At 40.5% G+C, this 23,256-nt stretch overlaps 1 protein-coding gene across 3 annotated transcripts; it reads right to left on the bottom strand.

Annotated features, from left to right (window-relative positions):
- Window positions 1-837: 837 nt before the first annotated feature.
- Window positions 838-23,205, bottom strand: prkacaa (protein kinase, cAMP-dependent, catalytic, alpha, genome duplicate a). 3 transcript variants are annotated; one of them, XM_085271467.1, is made up of 10 exons: window positions 22,421-23,205; window positions 10,958-11,019; window positions 9,764-9,892; window positions 9,130-9,228; window positions 8,938-9,020; window positions 8,728-8,854; window positions 8,516-8,611; window positions 8,230-8,352; window positions 5,170-5,334; window positions 838-3,982 (listed from the first exon to the last, which is right to left on the bottom strand). In XM_085271467.1, the coding sequence occupies exons 1-10, from the start codon at window positions 22,464-22,466 to the stop codon at window positions 3,857-3,859; spliced, it is 1,056 nt and encodes a 351-aa protein (XP_085127593.1). In that variant the 5' UTR covers window positions 22,467-23,205; the 3' UTR covers window positions 838-3,856. The 3 variants fall into 3 exon arrangements, with proteins under 3 accessions (XP_085127593.1, XP_085127594.1, XP_085127592.1); XM_085271468.1 differs by lacking the exon at window positions 22,421-23,205 and adding an exon at window positions 20,098-20,415; XM_085271466.1 differs by lacking the exon at window positions 22,421-23,205 and adding an exon at window positions 14,366-15,053.
- Window positions 23,206-23,256: the final 51 nt, after the last annotated feature.

Raw genomic sequence — 23,256 nt, 5'->3', positions numbered from 1 at the left:
AAAGCTCAGCTCTTTGGTCATATTTACTGGAGATACATATATAGATCTATAGATATCTATACATATATATTCAGAGAAAGAGAGAGGGAAGGAATTGCACTGATGAAAAGAACACCTTGGGGCTGGGGATATTGTGCTTTGGGGTGGTGTCACAGGAAACATTGCATGGATAAAAGGGAAGAAAAAAATTTCACTGCCTATCAGCAAATTCAGGATGCAAATGTCATGCGATCGAGCCAAGGAAGTGCAACTGAAAAAGTGGCTGACTTCTGCAAGACGACAGCGATCCACACATGAAACCCAAGCTGAAGCTTTTAACAGCACATGCCCACAAGTACTTTTTATTTCATTAAATAAATCAAAGTGGCAGGAGTGCATTAACATGTGGAGAATTCATTTTTGATGCGCGTTTGCTGCAGGAGTCGTATTTATTGGTCTTCAGTTCAAAAATCAACAAAAATATGCAATTCGCCGCAGGGTGCCAAACCCTTTTGCATACAACTGTATGACTTATGCAGATAGATGCAAGTGAGGAGGAGGAAAGAAAGAAAGAGGGGGAAGAAAAAAATAAAAGAGTTCACTATGGTTGGGGTTACATTTGGAAAAGGGGTGCTGGGAGCTGGTTGGTAACTGACACCATACTGTGACAGGATGAACACAACACTGCATTATTCAATTGCGCCTGCTATCCTCTTAAACGATTCACAATAACAGACAGGACGGTGGAAATACAGCATCTGCCATCACCTACCGGCATGTTTATTTGTCTTATCCAGCTGTTACCCTACAACTGCTTTCTGCGAAGTAAAGAGAAAGTTTACATATAACCCAGACATATTAGTCTTAACAAGTAAAACTTTATTGGAATGATACATTTTGCAAAATATTACTTTATGTATATATATTTTTAACATACTCATTGTGTTCTAAGGGTATCTGTCAAGTTCTCCAGAAGAGGGTAAGATAGTTAAGACTGTCGAAGGCAAGGATATACAGTATTGTTTCCCAAAAGGTACAATAGACTACACAATCACTGTACCCAGGTCATGAGGAGAAAGATTAATGTTGTTTTTGCTTTTTTTTTTTCCTCTCTTTTTCTGAAAATACAATTAGAAAATATGAACGCAAAACATCTCAGATGTAAAAAGTGTTATGTTTGAAAGAAGTGTGTGTGGAAACTTGATGAAAAGAGAAGGCAGACGGGAGAAAAAAAACCTTAAGTAGCACAGAGCAGTTGATAGCTGATAGAAAAGTGACAATACGTCTTGTATTGTAAAGAAAAAACAAAGTGTGATGCTTCGGTGTCTGAAGTGGATCAAGTGGCGTTGCCTTCTACCTGTCGACGGTTTAGTCATCGCTGGGTAGAAAGGCATTACATGTGCCCTCTTCAAAACATTACAGTGTGTATTAAAGGACTCAAATATTTAGCACAAATGAACTGTGTGGCCTGTGCTTCACTGTGTTCAAAAGGCTGGACAGCTTGGTTAGTGAGCAACTTTACTGTTTAGTGTGATGCTCAAACAATTCCCCCGAAAAAAGGTTAACCAGCAACCAGACCGTTAGCTGTGGAAACAGTGCTTTTTCAAACATGTCTAAGGCCCAGAGGGAAGTCTTCTCATTGGGCTGCTTTACCACGTGCAAGAAAAACCAAACCTGCCAACTAAATGTATTTTTAAAAAAAAAGAAAAAGAAAAACCCCACACACATCAGGTTTCCAAACAGCACTGAAACTTCTCCATTTCAAGACATTCTCAAAAAAAGGGGAAAAAAAGAAAGAAAAAAAAAAATCATCCTGCGATTGATCTCAATCGTATTAAGACACTGCCAAAAATGATCACTCAAGCCAACTGAAATCAACTGGAGCCAAAACCCCCCAAAACATTCTAAACATGTCACGTTACACGACTGTATGACAAAGAGCTCGATGCACATCAAACAGTTCACAGAAACTTTTCAGTGAGATGGACAAGGTCTAGCACCTAAGGCCTATGTATGGATGGCAGGTGGGCGACAGCGTTAAGTCCTTCAATGAACCAAAACATTGTGTTCACTCAACAAACCAGCAATAAGATTTGGTCTGCGATTGTCTTGCATCCATGTAAAGAAACTTGGCCGAAAAAAAAAAAAAAAAAAAAAGCTTTAGGTTTGCTTCCTTGGTTTTAATTTGTTACAGAGAAAGCTGGAAAAATAAAAGAAACAAAACACTCCCAAACCCAACAGTTCAAAAAAGAAAAAGAAAATTGGTTGGACTGTAAATCTATGAAGGTGTTGCATGTAGGGAGAATTACAAAAAGGGGAGGGGTGGGGCAAAAAGGTCAGGGAAGAGGAGAAGCACAACCCCGGTGACAATTATCTGCAATCTGCTGCCCTACAACTGAATAATGACTCAAACCCAGAAGAACTTTGACGCATTTAACTGGGTCTTGTTCCCAATCCATCTTCCAATAGAGCACTGACTGTCCTTTTTAATGTTAAACATTATTCGTGATCTCAGGTACCTCGGCACGAGCAAAGCACAAAGCTCTGCCGTCTTTCTTTAAAAGTGATATTGTACAAAAATAACATGCACATGTTGTTGAAACCTTTTGCTACTGTTTTGCGTATTAAAATCCACCACCATCAGTCACATACAGGAAACTGCATTTTTCTCAGTTTGCAAATTTGGCAGAATTTATATAATATCTGTTTATTTATAAAATCTTAAAGTCAGTTTCACAGCTATGAGACATAGACATATGTTGAAAAAAGATGGATATTTCATGTTCTCTATCTTATATTTATATATATCAATATACATGTATAAATGTACTATGACTTAAATAAACAATAGTCAGGAGTGTGACCACAATGTTAGCTGCTGCTAAATCACAGCTTTTTAAACCCACCCGTGAGCACTAAATAACACACAAGCACAGAGATCGACATAAAAAGGACAAAATGATCACTGATAGGATTTTTTTTCCTTTTAAAATGCTCTAATAAATTCAGCTAAGAGAAAGACAGACTTAAATGCAGACCTCATGTTTACTTCCCGCGGGTCCCTAAACGAGCAGGACCGCAGTGAAGTTTACTGTGATAAATCATTTTCACTCTGATCAAAGAGGTCGCCGCTGCTTCAGCGGCAAGCAGCAGAGTGCATCAACTACCCAATAATCATGCCACATTGAGCAGACAAAGGCAGGTGCAGAGAGTTTTTCAAGCTTTCAACCAAAACGGGAACGAGGGCCACCGCCACCGTAGCCAAAGCTCTGCACCAACGCTTTTGACACAGTTTTCCAACCAGTTGGCATTATGATAGGCACTGCTGTTGGACTTGGTATTGCTTGGACAGATTCGGGATGGAGAGGTGGAGAGGAGACCGGGGGTGGGGAGGAGACAAGATACAACGATCACTCTTAGAGAAGCTTGAAGAGAGGGCCCGCTCAGGGGGAGGAGGGAAGAAAAAAAAAAAAAAAAAAAAAGGAGCTTTAGCAGATTCAGTACCTTAACAGAAAAATCAATGCCTCAACCTGCAGAGACTGAAAACATGTCATTTACACCATCAGAAAGAAACAAATCTAGCTGAACAGCCACAACCTATGCCTGTTCTTGTCAAGCCCCTGGCACAAAACACAAGAGGGATAAATAAAGTGTAAAGGTAACAGTTGAGAAACAATCAAAAAGGCAACACTGCTGGTTCTGTTGGATCTTTTATCACTTTGCCTCCGTCTTTCCATTTGGGGGGTGGATTTTACATCGTTTTCCTCATCACATATAAGCAAGTTATCAGTCCACTTTAGTGCTTTCTGTCCTCAGACCCCCTTTAACTTTCTAAATCCCTGCCTCTCTCTCATAATATCACCACCGTGGTTGGTATCTAGAACTCAGCAAACTCCTTTGCACACTTCTCTGTGAAGGAGACTCTGATTTCTTCTTCGTCGTAGTCATCAAAGTTGCTTGTATCACCAGGGCCTTTGCACTTAGGAATAAAGGGAGCTTCCACCTGGAACGCAGATGGGAGACAGACGCACAGACAAAGCGGTTAAAGTGTAACTTCAAATGCATTATTCGATGAAACACTCCTACATTGATATTTGTGATGTTTGTCTGATAATCAATCTGTGAACACCCTGCAGGACCATCAGTGTAATCATGTACTTTCCCAGATGCCCATATTTGAACTTAGGCTGCTTGATTAAGGCAAAAAAAAAAGCCATAATTCTGGTTATTCAGCACAATTATTCATTCAATTAACATTAATCAGTTATTTGTCTTTTTGCAGGGAATCCACATTAGCTTTAATCAAACTGAAAAACAAATAGAGGTGAGGTGGTGGGGGGGGACAGGTTCACCTGTCTGTGGTGTCAGGTCTACCTATAAAGGCAGCTGCCCTTAACATACGTTTTATGCAGAGCTATTCAAACTTTGTAAAATCCTTTGACAACTTTAACTGTGAATTAGGAATTAAAAGCTACAACTCAGGAGCTCAAACTTGTATTTGTATTCATATTATACTGACAAAGGCTGAACATGGGTTTTCAAATTAGGCGCAGTGCTTTTGTTTTCTGCAGAATCCACTTTTTGCATGAAGGAAAGGGGAAAGTACTAAAACCTTTGCATATTTTTCCCCATTAACCTCCACTGAAATACCCTCTGTACACAGGCAGAACACAGGGAAATTATCCGCAGTCACAAAACACACCTAAGCTGACCGAAATCTCATTAAAAGCAGTTTCGTTTTTAAGGAAAGAATGTAATAAGGAATTTTCTCCATTCCTTCAATTGTAAATACGAAGAAACACTTATAAACATTAACGGTATATAAAAGATGGGTGTAGCTACCATAGTGACAACCATTGTTTGGAGTATTTTTTTTACATTGCCATGTCAAGAGGTAGCATCGCTCTAAAGCAGCCCCTGCTTTTTTTAAATATTACTGTAAAAGTCATAATAATGTACAAAATGATCAACCATGTGATTGCCATGTTCTATAAGACATGAAACTAGTGATTGAGACCATAAATTCTCAATCATCTGTCATTTGCCCACAGATTTAAATACAATCACCACCTATTGGTCATTAGAAAAACAGCTGGTCTGAGGGACTTTTACCCCGACTCCTTTTTTCAGACCCCAGACTATGTTTATATTTATGTTCACATTCCTATTGCATGAAAGCTAACCTCTTACCTTCCTCTGGTAGATGGCAATCCAGTCGGTGGTGGCAAACCACTTGTGGCCCTTGATATCATTGACTCCATTCCTGAGGTTGCCAAAGCGCTTGGTCAGGTCCACTTGCAGCAAATTTCTCAACAGATCTTTCAGGTCTGAGCTGAAGTGGGAAGGAAAGCGAACCTGCAAACCACAGAAAGCAATCAGAGTCTTGTTCGGAGTGTGTTCTCAGGCACGAGGCTGATCATTTTGGGGGAAAATGTCTTATTGTGACTTTTCTGACGTAAGAGTTCAACTTTAGAAAATTAAGCTAATTCAGTTAAAGTTTAACTGAAGTGTAATAACCATTCATGGCTCTATATTCTCATGCAAGGTTGAAATTGTTTTTATATTTGGTTTGGAATAAACTATTCATTCCTTCCTCGTATAATCACTTAAATACACTGCGAGACTCTAGACCTTCAGGTGGAAAATCACACCCACCAACATGTCTACAGAGAAGGCGCTCTAGTGGCTGTTTTCAATTTTCCATGTCATGTGCATTTCTCAAAGCAGATACATTTATATTTTAATCAATCCTCCACGCATAAGAGCTTGCATTTTAGTATGGCCCAAAGTATATACATATATTGATTCTTCTCATTTTGCTAACAAGCATTCTTGCATCCTCTCTCCTCCCCCCCCCCCCTCCCTGCTATCATGGAAGATCTAAGAATCATAAATGCACCTTGAAGAAATGAGGAGCCTACTGGAAGAGCAAAAATGCAAGGAAAACCTGATGTATCCTTCTTTTTCTCTCTCTCTTGCTATGAGAAGCAAATGTGATAGAAAGTAATACCAGTAAGGGAAATAAGAAGATGTGTCTAGCATAATGAAAAGCACCCCACTCTCCTGTGCTTAAAACATGCACCTACGGTGTTAATGTACCTACGACTCAATACAGTGCCTAAAAGACTCCTGTGTAGACATAAAGAGCACAGAGACACGGCTTAATTAAATTTGATGGTTCTCTGGTTGTGAGTGGTTGTGTCCATTTGTTTCCACTCTCCTTTGAACCTTCTGCTGCATGAGACATTTGTGTCTAAGGAGTTGCTTCCAGCTAGTTGTTCTTTTGCTTTTCTCACCACTGTTGAGACCATACGTGAAAGTCAGAGATGACATTTGGGAGCTATAAACTACACATTATATTAAACAGTTTTACAGAGGAATCACTTCACGCACGACTTCTTTCTACTGCAGCTCGTGCTCTGCGCTGTCCTGTCTGCATTTGATTTTATGAGTTTTGCGGCGGCTCATAGAGTCGACATTAGGGCTGAACGATTATGGAAAATAATCTAATTGCGATTTTTTGCCCCAATATTGCGATTGCGATGCGATATGCGATTATTTTTTAAGGTCTTTGTCTTCTGTATTATTAAACAAAGACAAGCAATACATCATATAGTATGGCCAATACTATATTACATTAATTAGTGTGAATGCTTGAAAAGCATTCACAGTATTGTTCTTCTAATCTTTATTATTATTATATTTTTTTAAACTGTTCTTTCCTGGAAGACAGACCTCTGTTATGATGACATGAGGTGATGCATGAATTGATGACTGACATTTTTATTTAACTTCTTCAATCACAACAGTATATTTGAACATACACAATAGTTTATTTTTAGCTTACAAACATCTGAGCATAAAGTGCTGACAAGGAACCCTGGTGTAAACATTAAAATGAAAGTCAGTACAATGTGCAGATTGCAGAAATATACATAAACAAAATCAGTGGCTTTACCACACTCAGTTTTTCGACATCTGTGAACTACTAGACAGTCATTCAATTAAAAAATAATATTAAATAAATAAAACTAATAAATAAAAAATACACACATCTTACTGATCTCTGCAGTCAGTAACATTACACATAAAGTGCAAACATAATAGCAATTGTATAAACACACACACAAACACGCCTTTAAAGTTTAAAGGCGTGAAATTGGACGGTCTAGCCTTCTGAATCAGAAGGCTAGTTCTGATTAGCGTCACCGCTGTCTCGGTGGAGTTTAATAAACTCGGCCGTCTGCTTCTTGCTATCTAAAATATAACCAGACACTGGTGTAAATTCTCGACTGTCTCATACTTCTGTTTAATAAGTTTTCTGTTTGACGTTTAGTCAGCTGTGTGAAAACCAAGGAGGAACCCACCCGGGGGATTAATAAAGTTTTATTTTATCTAATCTAATAACTTTAATCTCAGCCAAACCGATTTACTCACGAACAAACAAAACACTGAAAAAAGCCCAACAATAACATTTTTAGGTTGTCTAAGTGACTTATATATTACGTTTAACCCGAGCAGCGAAACTCCGCGGTGATCTGAAAATGATGTGCCGGGAGTTGTGCCGTTCTCGGCCGCATCAGTAACCCTCGAGCTCCCGGCTAGCTGTCGAGCTGGTGGGTAGCAGACGCCTCTGAAAACGTCGAAGCACTTTTGCAAATATGGGATATCTTGATAAACCGAGCAGATATTTGATGTTTACACAACTACTTTCTCGCCTGAAAATATGTTAAGTTTATTTTGTGACCCAGAAAGATTAGTATGAGTAATTTTAAAACTTAGTAGCGGCCGCCATTGTTGGAAACTGGAGTTTGGCTGGGCCGCGCTATGAATTCTGGGATATGGTAGTAATTTGGACAGCCTTCGGCGCGTCGCTGTGACGTAATCGGTCTACAAATGCGGCCTCAGGAGGATGCAGCCCATGAATTTGGACATGTCCAGAGTATAATCGCAGCCTTTGCGGTTAGAAAATTGCACTTGATCATGTCGCGATATTATCGCAAATGCGATATATCGTTCAGCCCTAGTCGACATTAACTTTTTCTCTTGATTCATAGACAGTATTTCTCAGAAATAATAATTGAAAAGCTAAATGCGTTATTTTATACACTTTTCAAATCATAAAGGCTAAAGGTTCAAATGTAACAGTGTGTATTTGAAGCAGTAATAGGTGGTAAAAATGAGTCCTTAGTTGGGGATAAGTGCACAGTTCTAATGCCTACACAAATTTTTCCAGGTAGCCAAACTCACCTTTCCTGATACAATCTTTTCGTAAATCTGAATAGGCTGGTCTGCAAAGAAGGGTGGGTAACCAGCAGCCATCTCGTATATCAGTACTCCCAAAGCCCACCAGTCCACAGCTTTGTTGTAACCCTGAAGAATACATGAGAAACAAAGGGCATCAAACATGTCCGCTAACAAACACTTCACACTACAATTTTCACAGGAAACAGCAAAAAGAAAGCAGTTTCACAGTCTAAAAGCTGTTGAAGCAATTGCTTCCTAAATTTCCCCTGTTAATCTGCTTAACACTTACTTTACTGAGGATGATTTCTGGCGCCAGGTACTCGGGAGTCCCGCAAAGCGTCCAAGTTCGGCCTTTCACCCTTTTTGCAAACCCAAAATCTGTTACCTAAGAAACAGAATAAACAGCCCTTAACCGCTAGTCGCATACGGGGAGAGCACTTTTAGAGACGCTAAGCAGCAAATGTTGTTGATGATGACTGAATACAAACATGTAACCCATACCTGTATGTAACCTTGCTGGTCAATGAGCAGGTTCTCTGGCTTCAGATCTCGGTAGATGAGATCCAGCGAGTGAAGGTATTCGAAGGTCAGTACAATCTGCGCTGCGTAGAAGCGGGCGTGCGGTTCACTGCAAAAACAACATACGAGGCTCAATACTTAAAGTCTGGGAACAGCACATGGAGGCCTTTCATCAGAGTTAACACAACTCACCTGAATCTACCAATCCTCCTTAAGTGTGAGAACATTTCACCCCCAGGCACGTACTCCATTATCATATACAGATTGCTGTTGTCCTGTAGTGAGATGAGGAAAGACTTACTGACACGTAAAGCATGCACGCATAAACAAGCCGGCCAAATTACTACAGATAAACAACAGAAGTGGAAGGACACAAATGCGTACCTTAAAAGAGTGCTCCAGTCGCACCAGAAATGGAAAGCTGACGGCTTGGAGGATACGCTTCTCATTCAGTGTGTGCTCTATCTGCTTCAGCTTCACTACCTGTGAGGGATCAGGACATAGAAAGGTAAGAAGGCTGTCAAAAAGAAAAACAAATAAACAAAAAACCCCCCCCCCCAAAACAATGATTACATCTCAGGACAGATTTCGATAAATTCAAATAACGCTGTGGAAAAGTAACCAAAAATGCACAGTATGGAAAAGGCCAATCAGAATAGCTGTGAGCAGTGTCGACCCATCGCGTAGTTCCATTTCTACGACGTGCTTGTCAGGCTACCCACAGGGTTTCAGGGGGTTTTGCAGTTATGATGTAGTTATGGTGTGAATTTCCCGAAACTTTGACATGTAAAGCTAGAAAGTGTCTTTTGACACTGGAAAACGTCTAAACTTCAACGTGACCTTCTGGAAATTCCAAAGCCAGTATTTGTAAGAACATATGAGAACAAATGGTTCATACAATCTTGGTATAAATGTTTTTGTACAAGGCATGATATGATACAAGCCAGAGCACCCAATTGAGTCATATTTATTTACTCTCCAATATACTCTTGAATTAGCTTCATCAAAAATACCGTACCTTCTGTTTGTCAAGTATTTTCATGGCGTAATGCTGACCAGACTCTTTGTGTTTCACCAACATGACTCGACCAAACGAGCCCGTGCCTAAAGTCTTCAAACGCTCGAAGTGATCCAACGCCGCAGTTTGCTGGGAGACAGAAGACCATGCCAGTTAGAGAACGATCACAATCTGTTTGTCCTTACAAGCCCCACATAGTTCTTTGCTAAACCTGAACTAAAAGGCCATCCCATATCAGTAACAAGATATTTTACTATGAATCGGACATATCGTCTTTTGTTTGAGGCACACTCATGGTGAACTTCTCTGACAGCATCTAAACATGTCGTGGCTTCGCTGCTGATTAAGTGACCTTGTTAATTTTCCATAAAAGGTGCTACAGTAATCTGAGCACATCTCATTCAACACAAGTCTGAATGCATGCAGTTACATTAAGGGGCAAACACGTGCAGTTGCACTCGCGTGCCTCTGTCTAAGCAGCTCGGTGCGCTACAGAATGCCTTTAAAAGCAATTACATGTTCACATTTAAAACTTAATTTCACCAAATCTCTTCTAATTATATTAAGTTTGAGAAAATTGTCTATGATCTATCTATGCTGGTCCCTCTCTCTTTCTCTCTCTGAGTCAGGGGTGGGTCGTTCGCTGTAGCACCCTGCGCGACACAGAGATCATGCTTCTTCTTAACAATGGCAAAAATGGACATTCAAAAGCGTGGTCGCAGTTCACAAGAGTAGGTTCCACATCGAGTCCTGCAACTAGTCTTAAGGGGAAAAACTGCACATGGCCTGTAGCACTCTCAGACACCGTTTTCGTGTCTGAAAGTAGCCCCGAGGAACATCTGCATAAGCGATCCACGTCTGGATGACAGAATGCCGTCTCCTTAACAGCCTGATAAATCCAGCAGGGTTATATATTCTGCGACTGAAAGTGGCTGTCAACTGTATTATTACACACATGCCCAGCAGAGGGCGAACTGCCCTTAAGAAATGAATGGGCTTTCATTAGTTTAGGGGCAGGCCTATTTCCATGACACTGGCTATCTGAGTAAATGAGCGTAAGAAACATTAATCAAGTCACGATTCATTGTGAAATACACTAACAATACAGTGCCTCAACACAACTAAAACTAAAGCATGCTACAAATAACAGAGTGACACAGTAATGAGGAGAAACTAAATTATGTCTCATCTCACCTGTGCTGGATTCTCCCATTTTTTCAGAAAATCTTCTTTGGCTTTGGCAAGAAACTCCTTCACTGCAAAGAGAAACAAAATTCCCATTCAGAGAGTTTTCACCCAAACCTAACTGAATTTAATAAGACTTTTATAAGGATATTGAAGCACTGGAGAGCAACATAACATGCTTGTGATGACTGGATGTCTGGATTTATCAGCTGCTGCCAGCAAGCAACAATGAAAGAGAACAAGCGAATACGTAGCACATAGTTAAAGTTGTCAAATTTATAAATTTAAAAAAAAAAAATGCTATAGATGACCTTATTCACAGAATAGAGAAAATAATACAACACAGCAATACTTAATAGCAAGACACAAATGAACAACAAAGCCAAATTGAAATAGTAAAGCTTTAAATAAACTGGAGTCTAAACGAACTTCTATTCATTCTAGTCGGTTCTTTTTTTGTTCTTACAACTAAGTGATCAATTTCAAAGAATTCCAGGTTAGTTTCATTAAATCAACATTTCTGCCATCAAAGAACAACTTTGAGGTATCACTTCAGGCTTAGACTAAACAAACTCATCTTTTGAAGCCTCAAACGTCTTTGACTGCACACTGGAGAATAATGGAATAAGTAAAACGATATAAATCTGCATATATTTACAAATTCAATTTGAAAATACTGCTCAAAAGTCTGGGGTCACTTTGAATGTCCTTGGTGAAAAAATCTCATAAAACCTGAAGCTGATGAGAAATCTTGAAAATGATGATTCATGGAAGACTAATGGCAACACAGGCGTAAAGAGACTCATTTTCTGGCACACTACCATCGGGAGTCATGTTTCAAAGAGTCTTTGTTATATAAAACAAGTTTATCATGTTAAAGGTTACGCAGATCACGTCAGCGCTTGAACCCAAGCAATGCAGGACTAAGACTGATATTGCTATCAATATTTAGTGATTTAAAAATCCGGTATATGGATTATATTGACCAATACTTTTTCTTTGACACTTGTTATGTGTAGTTATGTATCTAGCAGTTTACATTCTGTCCCAATCGCCTCATTGTTGTTTGTGGTGTTCCAAATATGTGCTGGCAACCAAACAGCTGCTCTCTGACAGAAACTATGCCACATCAATTCATGTAAAATGGTAAAAGGCCTTTCTCAATTGCTTTTAATATTTTTCGAATGTTCATTTATCTGCCATTAGAAATGCAGAAACGAATAAATTGCTAATACCGAACACTGATAAATCAGTCAGGATGTAGTCAGCAAAGCCGAAATCCGCCTCTGCGTTTGAGTTTGTCAAAACGACATTGAAATAAATTTCTTTGTGTAATAAATTAAAGCTATTCCGTGTGGGACTTCATTTCCAAGACACTTAGTACACGCTTTTGTATGAGGACCTGTCGTCCAAACCCCAGTGCAGTCTTATAGTAGTATTTAATGAAGGAAATAAGCCACTCAGATCAACAGTTTTCAGGGTTTTCCATTAGGTCATAGTACCTGGTACCGGGTACTTTTTTAGTGACTTCTCAGGTGGGGTTCCAAGCAATCCGAGAAGGTACTAAACTGTGACGTCAGATTTCATGCCGCTGACTGGCAGCTCGTTAGTGTCACCCATGAGAGCATCTTGTTTACGAAAGTCAAAAACGCCATTTTTGAAACCCGCCAACGAGGGAAATGGCTACAAAAACAAAAAACAAAAAAAAAAAAAAACAACCCAGTGATCCCCGAGTCTGATGACAAGCCACAGGTATATTCTTGTTATATTCGCCCACCTTTATTGTAGTGTTCGTGTCGCATGTTAGTTACGTCGTGGGATTGTAATGGAAAACCAGTCGATCCGGGTCGAATCGTGGAGAGTCAATCCGAGTAGGTACTAATGGAAAAGGGGCTTTAGTTTAGGACTTAACTGAGAAAGGTAAGTACATCTAGAGAAACAATCAGCTGCACACCGAGTCCTGGCATTTATCCGTTAAGAAAGTCATTTTGTCCTGTTCTCAGGGAGTAGTACACACATTCATATGAAATCTTCAAGGTTTCTTTATCCTGCATTTAACAGGCTGCCTTTATCAGAACAAGAACACTAACAAGTTTTGGTAGAAGCATGTTTATTTTTTGGCTATTTTAGGACTCCAACCAACTAATGACAGTCATAACACTTGCACTCAGCTTAAATGGATGGAGATGACTTTTTTCTTTAATTAAAAAAAAAAAAGAAGAAGAAAAAGACATTCCTAAGTGGTATACGTTTGAGTGGCATTGTAATCCTGTGGACAGACTGTAACAACTTTACACACACAGTCATATGAAGAAGTTCTTTTCCCCCCTTATCTTTATGGGGTTAATCTCAGTGCTCTGTGGGAACATGTAGATAACCAACCCTTCCTCATTCTTCCTTAGTGTCATTGCACCGTGCACAGCTGCTGAGCTGAAGTGTGCTATTTATACTGTTAGTACTGGAAACAGAATGGTGACAGTTGTAGGCCGACAACTGCTTTAGTAAAATTGAGTCCACTTTTCTGTGTTGCTGTTATTACAAAAACATAAATGAAGTGTGGAGAACGACTCAACGACTTTTAACGATCAGATTATAAGCTTAACAATTTTGACATCTTTTTAAAAGAATTGAATTCAAGCGAAAGCTAATTGATAGCCGTTACCTTAAAATCAATACTAAAGCTACAAAAATGTACAAATCTCTTAAAAAAAAAAATGTTATGGCTTAAATGATCATGTGGAATTTCTGTCTGCTTTGGCGATCAATAGAACACAACAGCCTGGGGCACAGTTTAAATTAAGCCAGTCAACTGTCAATAATGAAAGTGCTCGGTCGTTTATTCATCAGCTTTGTGATACGGCTAATGTCCTTTTGGAGTGATGTCTGAATCAGAAAACTGAAAATTAATTATGAAAAACAAACAGCTACCTACTCATAAATGTCTCGTGCAAGCATTTGTTCATCTCTCTCTCTCTCTCACACACAAACACAAACACACACCAAGAGAAAAGCTTAATTCTCATCTAGCAAACATCATTTCCTGCAAATTCTCAAAAGACCAGCAGCTCCAACAATTGGATGGGAGCAACAATGGCAAAGACTAAAGTTCCTATAAACATGTCAGGAGCACTGTGGCTCTCAGAGAGCAATGGAAGCAGAATGGTCACCAGGGAGAAAACATTTCCTGTGAAAGTTGCACAACTTCCACTTCCAAGCAGAAAAAGCCATTACTGGAATAACTTGGAACTGCGCAAAGGAAAGACATGGGAAGAAGTTACTGGCAGCTATATGGACACAGCAACAGGACTGGTATCAAGGAGTACCAATGGAGATACAGCTGATCAAAATAAATAAATAAATAAATAATTTTTTTTTAAAATCCATGTTCTTACTCTCCTGTAGCTCCAAATTTCTTACCATCTGGGAGGACTATGGGTACCTCTGGTGCTGCAGCATCTGCCGAGCGCGACCCCGATTCACTTGAGCGTGAGGATGACTCCCTCTTCCCTGCATGCCTTCTGGAGCTCTTCCTGTCACACATTAGCCCTGCAAAGTCTCCCCTATACTACTTCTTGGCCTCTTCCTCACAGCCACTGACTCATGACCTATCCTCCCCCTCTGACAGCACTCTGGTCAAGTCAGCAGGCCCACACATCCACAAAAACCCAGCCAAAAGTCCCTGCCGGCAGTCTTCAGTCTTTCCTGTGACTTTCACTCTGCTGGAGACCAAGTTCAAAAAGTAGCATCCACCTCCAGTGTGCACTCATAGTATGGAGAACAGTGCTGCTCCCGTTAGACTCGAGCAGATCAATTGGTCCCTTGCTTGGTTTCAATATTTATTCTGTACACAAAGTACTCACTGCTGTTCCCTCTCATGTCTCTCACACACACACACACACACACACACACACACACACACACACACACACACACACTATATTGATCTAAACAGGGGCATAATCATCAGGGGGAGGGGGCATAAAACACTAGCTGGTATATTTATCCAACCCAGAGATGAAGTCCTATGGAAAACTAGGCCTAAGCAAGTACCCTTGAGATGAACTAGACACATCTAGCAGCAGCTAAAACTTTCCCCAATTAGCACAACCAATCAGATGTCACTGATGAAAAACTTTCAGAGATGATCTGGGTGTTTCAGAAACATAAAAAGTGGCACTCTCAGGAGACGCTAGCAAAACAGGAAGGCACAAACCACAGTGAACCCCCCTCCCCCACCCCTGCCCGGGACACACACACACACACACACACACACACACACACACACACACACACACACACACCCCCAAAAGCACCAGAGTCTGTTGTTTAGTGCCAGGGTTGAATTGATCCTCCAAAAATCAATCCCACATCTCTCCCCTGGGCCTCACTGCCCCACTCTGACGCAGGAATAGAGGGGTTATATTAGGGCGAGTTGACCGACATTAAACCGCAACGCGCGCCAAAATCAGGTGTGAGTCTACACCAGGCCTTGTTCAGATAGCATACAAGTGAATAAGAAAGCAGTAAATGAGCAAACAGAGCTGTATGTAAAATGGAAATGAGATCAAATGCTTGTAAAAGGTGAGAACTCGGCTTTTAGCCATGAAATGAAAACAGGGAGGGGACAAATACTGACAAAGTCATGAATGTGGAGTGTTTTACCATCTTAAACAGAGCAGATGTGTTAATTTACTGACCAATTCAGGAGCAAGCGAGCTGACAGCCAGTCATGAAGTGTGGGATCAATCTTATTTTCATGCATGATATACATTTTTGCCAAATACTGCAATATCAGAGAGACAAAACAAAACAAAACAAAAAACATTAACGGACACAAGGAGCACCCTGAAGTGTACTGAGAGGGAAGCTGCAGTAAAGGTACACCCCTAACTCTGACGGTTCTAATCATGAGACGCAAAAACTAATAGAAGCCAACCTAGTCAGGAAGCATAGCAATCTGTTATCAGCAGTGAGGACAGTAAAGACAGATGAAAGTTGAGGAAAATACAGCAGCGATACTCCCAGAGAGGAGAGGAGATGTGCCCGCCGTTTAGAGGTTTTGCAAAAGGAGACTACTTCACATTTTGTCATGTTGCTTCCGTGCTCTGAGATTAACCATGGGTGGAGCTCAGGCAGCTCCTACACACATATAGACAGGAAACTAGGTGAGGCAAAAGCAATGCGTTACCCGAGGCTAATAAGTACTTTCTTTTTCCTGGCTACAGAATGTGTGCCACAAAATCTGGAAAAGTCAGTCAGAGAGGAGTTGGTTTTAAAGCTAGCTCATGTAGCTGCTTACTTTGTTAAAAACAAAACAAAAAAGCAAAAGAGAGTAGCATTAAAAGCATAAAAGGAAGAATTTAAGACTAATAAAGTCAGTACAAGAGGAAATTCTTTGTTTAACATGTGATGTTATTTATATACGCGTTTCATATATTTTTACAGTCCTTATAGGAAGTAGTTAGTGTAAAGGACTAAAAGGACTGGAGTCCTTTGCGTTCTGAACTGTCACCTGACTGTGGTCTTCTGCTTCAAGGTTAAGCGTGTTTAGAGAAGCTCTTCTGCTTACATTGGTTGCAACAAATTGGCTATTTGAGTAAGTGTCATCTTCCCATCAGCTCAAAATGCTGGTCTCCTCTGACCTCTAGCCTCTCAGTAAGGCATTTTCACGCAGAGAACTGCCACTCACTCAATATTTTCTCAATTTTTCATACCACTGTCTGTAAACTCCAAAGATGCCTGTGAAGGAAATCCCAGTATATCAGCAATTTCTGAAATACACCAACATCAACCACCTCGCCAATGTGAAAGTCACTTAAAATCACCTTTCAGCTCTAGCAGATCTTCCTGACCTCAGTCTAAGGCTCTGTTAATGAATTTGCAGGAGGTGGTAATGGCCATGTTTAAACGCCTAATAAATGTATTAATTAATTACCATCTGATCGGTTGATTACATATTTGCCTCAAAAAGCACTTTAACAAGTATGCCCAATAAACTGGCCATTGAGTCTATATAGTTATGCCACCCAGGTATTTTCAAGTACCTTTGCACTCCAATGAATGTCACATGCAGGTAAAATGTCTATAACCATCAGCTTCATTGTGTAATTTCAGCTTGAGAACTGCTGCATATTTCAATCATCCATGGCAGACAAAATTAAGCAAGTGAAAATACCCCACATTTTGAGAACAGGTATAGGAGATTTTGTGATGCATGCATGCTGCTGGATCTCAGGGTTATTTAGCAGCGAGTGTCAGTTTGCCGTGTTATCAGTTTAGTGCTCTAAGCTTGCCTGAGATGTCTGATTGGCTTTCAACACTGAGGTCAACTGATAAGCAGTGCAGGCTTACGACACACACAAAACCCCCCAAACAACTTTAAGCATTACACAAATCAGCTGCATGCAGAGCAGGGGCGGGTCATGAACCCCACAGATATTTATAGACGGAGTTGTACTTTTATTGAGTGCTACCTCATTATATTGTCATAGTCAAAACACACACAAGCACACAAACATCCTGTGTCATAACTGCTTAACTGACCAAGGTTTTGCTCATATTTACAGGACCCACTGATCACCCATTAGCAATTTTTTTTCTTACAACAAAATGCTCACATACTTTAAAAATACATGCAGTTTTTGACCCTTATACTATAAGTTGCAGCAATACCTCTCTTCAAAAGGACTATGCATGACCAGTCATCTGCATGTTTAAATGTTGCAGCCCTTGCAAGTCGCCACCAGAAATACTACTCAGTCAAACATCATCTGATTAATGAAAAGCATTAATGGTTAAAAGATGCTCTCATCATGCCACCCACCCTTAACATGGTCTGCAGCTCAGACAGACGGCTGTGGCCCCTTTCTCTCTCCCTCTCTGTGATGGGAAGTTTTAAACAAGCGAGATGTTAAGTAAGCAGATGACAGCTGCTGAACCAGTGCAGTGCACACTTTGATGTTGGATCTTAATGGTCGTGTATCGGCTGACGCCAGCAAGGAAAAAAGGCTGGTAGTGCAAGGACTGCTAACTAATCTGACTGTGTGTGCGTGTGTGTGTCTCAATGACACAATGTGTCACACATTTCAGCAACATTTACAACGTGATTTGATTGTCGAATGTTGATTTGAAATACATATGCAAAGGTTTAACCGACGTTTAACCTCAACCGTTTGACTGTGCTCGATTTATCTTGCGTTTTCATGCGTCCATGGTTGACTAGTCTGCTTTTTTCTCCTGTTCACGAGACTAGTAAACTACTCGCTACTCAACTTTTCACCCTGCCTCTAATTCTGCTCGTGTTCCTTTAACGCTTTCCCCTCCCCCCTCCACTAAAAATCCAGTCTCCTCTCACTAGTGAGCAGGTCCAGCAAAAATGAGATAACACCGAGCTACGTTTGCTTGCAAGCACGAATCATGACACTTGGCAAAGACGTAGAACATGGGCAAGAGGAAAAGAGACAGGATGAACATTTTTAAAACTGCGAAATAGGGCGTTGGCATTGGCCTTGAGTGTCGAGGACACGCCCTAAGACACTTTTAAGTTCTCCGCACGTGTATTATCTGGGGATGCCAGCTTAGTTTAGGTTGCTCTGTAGCATAAAAGGTACAAAGAAAACAACAATTAAACCCGGTCCTTATTCATAAGTCTCCAATCTGTGTTAAAGATTTTCATAATTTCTGATTTGTTCTCAGTATTATCATTTTGACACAGCCCTGGCTTGTGGACACATCAAAGATAGCATTTTGCATGGCTGACGTTAAGAGAGTTTTTTCCTATTGTTATCGGGACACTGCCATCGTAAGTGAATTACAAAGCATAAAGTTAAATCATAAATCAGTTTCTTAGACAATGCAACAATTATGATTTTACTCTTGGCGATCTGTGTTGAGTAAAGTACTCAATAAAATAGCGATAGTACAAATCAAAATCCATTTGATTTTATACAGCAAAGTGTACACAATTTGAACACAATCACTTGGGATAAGATTTAAGATCAAGAATATTTGGGGGGGTTTTTTGTTTTGTTTTTTAGATGGATGCTGAAAGTGATTGTGCTTTAAAAATGGGCATGAAATCACTTAAAACCCATCTAGGCAACATAGGTTTAAAAGAAAAAAAACTTCCAAAGCTGATGCACTTATGACACTCTGGATGTCATGTAAAGTAACTTTCACAAAGCCGTTATGTAAATATGTTGCAGGGTGATGTTATTAAGTTACAAAAAAGAAGAAAAAAAAAAGACTGAACTGGCCAATAAGGCTTTTTGCCAGTTCAGAAGCAGCATGTTTTTCCTAGTGAGAGGGAATAAGATAACCTTTATTAGTCCCACACGTGGGAAATTTGTTTTGTCACAGCAGGAAGTGGACAGTGCAAAAGTTATGACGCAAAAATTAGAATACAATAAGAATAAATACAGTACACAGCTGTACAGAATAGAATAAAATAATATACTATATACAGTAGAATAAAATAGAATAAAAATATACAATAAGATAAAAATAGAATACGAATGCTATATACAACTGAGTAAAAATACAACGATGCCAGAAAAGATTATTGCACTTAGTGTTATTGCACATGTGTGGATGTGTGTAACTGCCTTATAAGTAGACTTGGCTGAGTTTTTTTTTGTTCATGTACAAAAAAAAAACAACAACCTTTAAACCACACTAACGCAAAGCGAACGTTTTGCAAAGCCCAATGAGAGCACTTTAAGTGTGAAGGTACAGAAAAATGTCTTAAACTAGAGTCAGGAGGACAGTGACAAAAGCATAAGAAAGTCAAAGAATAAAAAAAAAAAAAAGTTTATGTTGTGTAGTTTTAGCCTGAGTGTTTTGCTGTGCAGCACAGTGCACAGAGAACTGCCCCCCTTTTCACTGTAACTATAAAAAAAACAAGTGGTAACTGAGCAGACACAAATATCAGGGTGCTCTGCTCTGCGGATGTATTTTTATACATGAACGTTAGACACTCAATCGCCCAGTTCAAGAGATTAATTTAGTGCAACATTATCGAGAAAACACAGCTTGGTTATCTGTCAGACGTTTCCCCTCTGCCTGTGAAGGACTAAGCTAAAGGGACATAGCATGAGCTACAGCTCCACCCCTAACCCACGCTACTGCCCAGCTCCAGAATAAAAACTCACTCCAGTTGCAAGCCTCTAGCTCCTCCTGTGGTCGGTCATGTCTGCCTTCTCCACTGCCTATGTCCCCTAGACAGGGTCCAGCTCGATGAAACAGCCTTCCTGCCAGCTTGTGAATTACAGACATCACACAATGCTGGAGGGAAGCCAGCTGATTTCCCGTGTAGACTTTTAAAAACTGCTGTACGTCCCGATATTTTACCAAGGAGGAATTCCACAAAAATGCTCAACTAACGTCGTCTTAAAGGCCCAAACTTTAAGCTATCCTTGTATGGCTGTTTAGTCTATAGAGCAGAAGAGGCGATGACCAACTGTGCAGAGCCTGGGCTGGAACTTCCTTGCTCCTTCACTTCCTACTGCTGTTCACTTGTCTGTCCGCCCTGCTTCTTCCTGTGGGTCAGCTCTGCACAGCAGTTCAGTGTCTCACTTGCCTGCCCAGCCTGGAAAGTTCGGGCGCGACACGTGTTAAACACCTGGACCAGCTCTCAACACTGTCCTTCCATTTTACGTAGGAAACAAAGGCGGCTGCCATGTTGCCCTTAATCTCTAGCTGCTCTGTGGAAAATGATGCTTCTGGGTGTGGCCTTTCAACCCCTTGCCTGCACCTGTCTCTGTAGATCAGACTGATAAAGATGTGAAGTATGACAAAGTATGAAAAGACCTTCCGGCAGCACTGCCTCCTCTGTCAATGTTTTTAACCTACTAATCCGTCAGTTTCCTTTACGTCTACAACCCTGAGGAAAAAAAATTAAAAATCTTTGAGCCAGGGCTCTTGAAAGCCTTGGCCTTGTTACATGGGTAACAGTACAGTAGAGAGCCTAGAGGCCATTCTTCACACTTACTCTCTACCAGCAGCAAGGAGCTGACATTCATTTAACAGGTACCCGTTCAGACTTTGCACACTTGAGCGTCATTTATGGTGTTATGGAAACATAAAACAGTGTCCTCTCAAAACTTTTCTGCAACCCTGTGATCCAGACTATTAAAAAGGAACTTCAAATGTTTTGACTGAGTTATTTTCATAAGAAATTAAGTCGTTTTTAAAAATACTTATTGTATATGATTAACATTTCTTTGGGGGTTTTTAATTCTACTTTTGTTGAAGAACTTTTTTATAAAAACAACAACAACAACAAATATATACTAGACAAAAACAAACAAATAAGATGGTCCAAGATCACCTCTTTCTCCACATTACACAGACTCCGTGACGCATACAAGTGCCCTTGTTCTAAATGCCGCTCATCACATGTTGTTCAAGAGACTCCTCAACTCCCAACTTTGTGCCTGCAGACAAATTGCCCTCATGCATCATATGACCCTGTCCTGGTGGCATTATTTTCCTCCCTCCACTGATAACAGTTATTTTTGCTCTATGAGAGTCACTGCATTAAGATCTCACTCATCACTTAATGTAAACATCCTAATGTAAACATAACCTCCTAAGACCCGAACTCTTCCACGGCATGCATTTTTAATTTCTCTTTGATATTTGGGCATTTTTTTTAACCTTATTTTTGTTTTTAAGAAAAATAAGAGCCATATATGAGGATATTCATTTAAAAATTTGATACAACAGTAGCAGTATAATGTACTTGTAAGTGGATATCAGGCCCATGTAGAGCAAAATTGAGTATTTTGGTCTAAATAACCAAAAATATTATGTCCACATATGTGAACGACAGGTCCTAGGAGGTTAATGTAAACATCCAAAGTAGTATGTGCATCTCTCCTCTGGCTTCAAAAACAGAGAAGAAAGTTTTATTTTTCTGAAGCGATTCTAAGAAGTGCACAAGAAAGCAGCTGCACAGTGGGCTTTGTGTTTGCGGTGTTATCGTCGGCTTTCATGACCTGATGTGAAGACCTAAAAAACACAAACCGCAAGGAAACCTATGACTGTTGTATGAGGCCAATTGTTGTCATCCTCACTGGTAACTCTGAATATAACCTCGGGCTCGCAGTCACGAGCTTTCCCACAGGATGAGCAGAGAAAATGAATAACATCCCCTGCTGTTCCGATGAGTTGACCGTGGCCTCACAGTAAAACAACTTTGGCTGAAAGTGTATGACAGTGTATGAGGTGAATGACCACGGGTGGGTGTCCTTCGTGGGTCTAGGTTGACAAACACTTCTTCATATTAGAGAAAATCCGTTGCAGCATTTTAATGTGGTCTCATTATGGATGCACAGTACAGATGCTAGGTTGTATACTCCATATGTACCTGTCATTATGGGAAACAGGAAATGACTATAGCAAAACGATCTAAGGGGCAGACGGCATGATCGGGCTAGCTGCTTCAACTTAGAGGTAAAGGGTACAACTCACCGCTCTCCATCTCATTGCCCTTCTTTGCTGTGGGCGTGTTGCCCATGATGGCAGGCTGATGGTGGAGTCCCTTGGCTCGGAATCAGTTTTCCTTTGCGAGTCACTGAGTATTGTTACACCGTTAACGCAAGTCACTGGACTCAATGAAGCTGACAGCTAGCTACTAGCTGACAGCTATCATTATTGACTAAATGTAAATGTAGATCAAAGCAGTACTCTTCCGTTGTGACTTCAGGGAAACTCAGAAGACTGCCCCAAGGGTTAGCCGCTTTAAGTTAGCTCAGCCTAGCGCGTTAGCTCGCAGAGATAGCCAGCGGATGTCAGCTTGGTAGCGTTAGCTCGTCGATTTCTCCAGCAAGCACGGACAAATCAACTTGTCAATTAGTTGTTATTTATTTCCACAGACGGCTTGGTTTTGTACCAAAAAAAAAAAAAAACCCTCAAGTCCGGGCACAGATCGTCGAAAGCCACTTCCGTCTGTCTAACTAGCAAGCTAAAGTTAGCTTCTGAGCGTTCCTCGCAGTCTGGCCTTAACTAACCAGGTACTCTCTCAGTGTATGCAGGCCTTCTCACTTGAGACCTTTTTAAAAAAAATGTCCAGTATAGTCGGGGTTTTTTTAACAATGGCGCTTATCCCACTTGATTTCTCCTCATTCGTTTCCAAAGAAGCCGTCAAGTGCAATGGTTTCCTGGGACCGACCACCTGATAGTCGATTCCTCAGATCAACAGACCCCTTCCATTAATCTTCAGACCGCAAGGGAAACTCCAGTCATCCATCCACCCAGGCCCGCCTTCGCCTGCCTCTGAGTGGCCCCGCGCACAGACAATTACGTGC

The sequence above is a fragment of the Mchenga conophoros genome, linkage group LG4, assembly GCF_057382185.1.
Source record: "Mchenga conophoros isolate Kocher_MC1m ecotype Shallow Benthic linkage group LG4, M_conophoros_male_GT1.1, whole genome shotgun sequence".
In the NCBI taxonomy this organism is placed as follows: domain Eukaryota; kingdom Metazoa; phylum Chordata; class Actinopteri; order Cichliformes; family Cichlidae; genus Mchenga; species Mchenga conophoros.
Note: the sequence above shows the minus strand (reverse complement) of the source record. Positions and strands in the feature narration are given on the sequence as shown.

Coding starts and splice junctions, on each gene's coding strand:
- prkacaa (XM_085271468.1), bottom strand. CDS start 20,221: ATGTCTGTAATTCACAAGCTGGCAGGAAGGCTGTTTCATCGAGCTGGA. Junction 9,229..9,763: donor AAATACTTGACAAACAGAAG/GTACGGTATTTT, acceptor GATCCCTCACAG/GTAGTGAAGCTGAAGCAGAT. Junction 8,353..8,515: donor CAGAAATCATCCTCAGTAAA/GTAAGTGTTAAG, acceptor TGTATTCTTCAG/GGTTACAACAAAGCTGTGGA.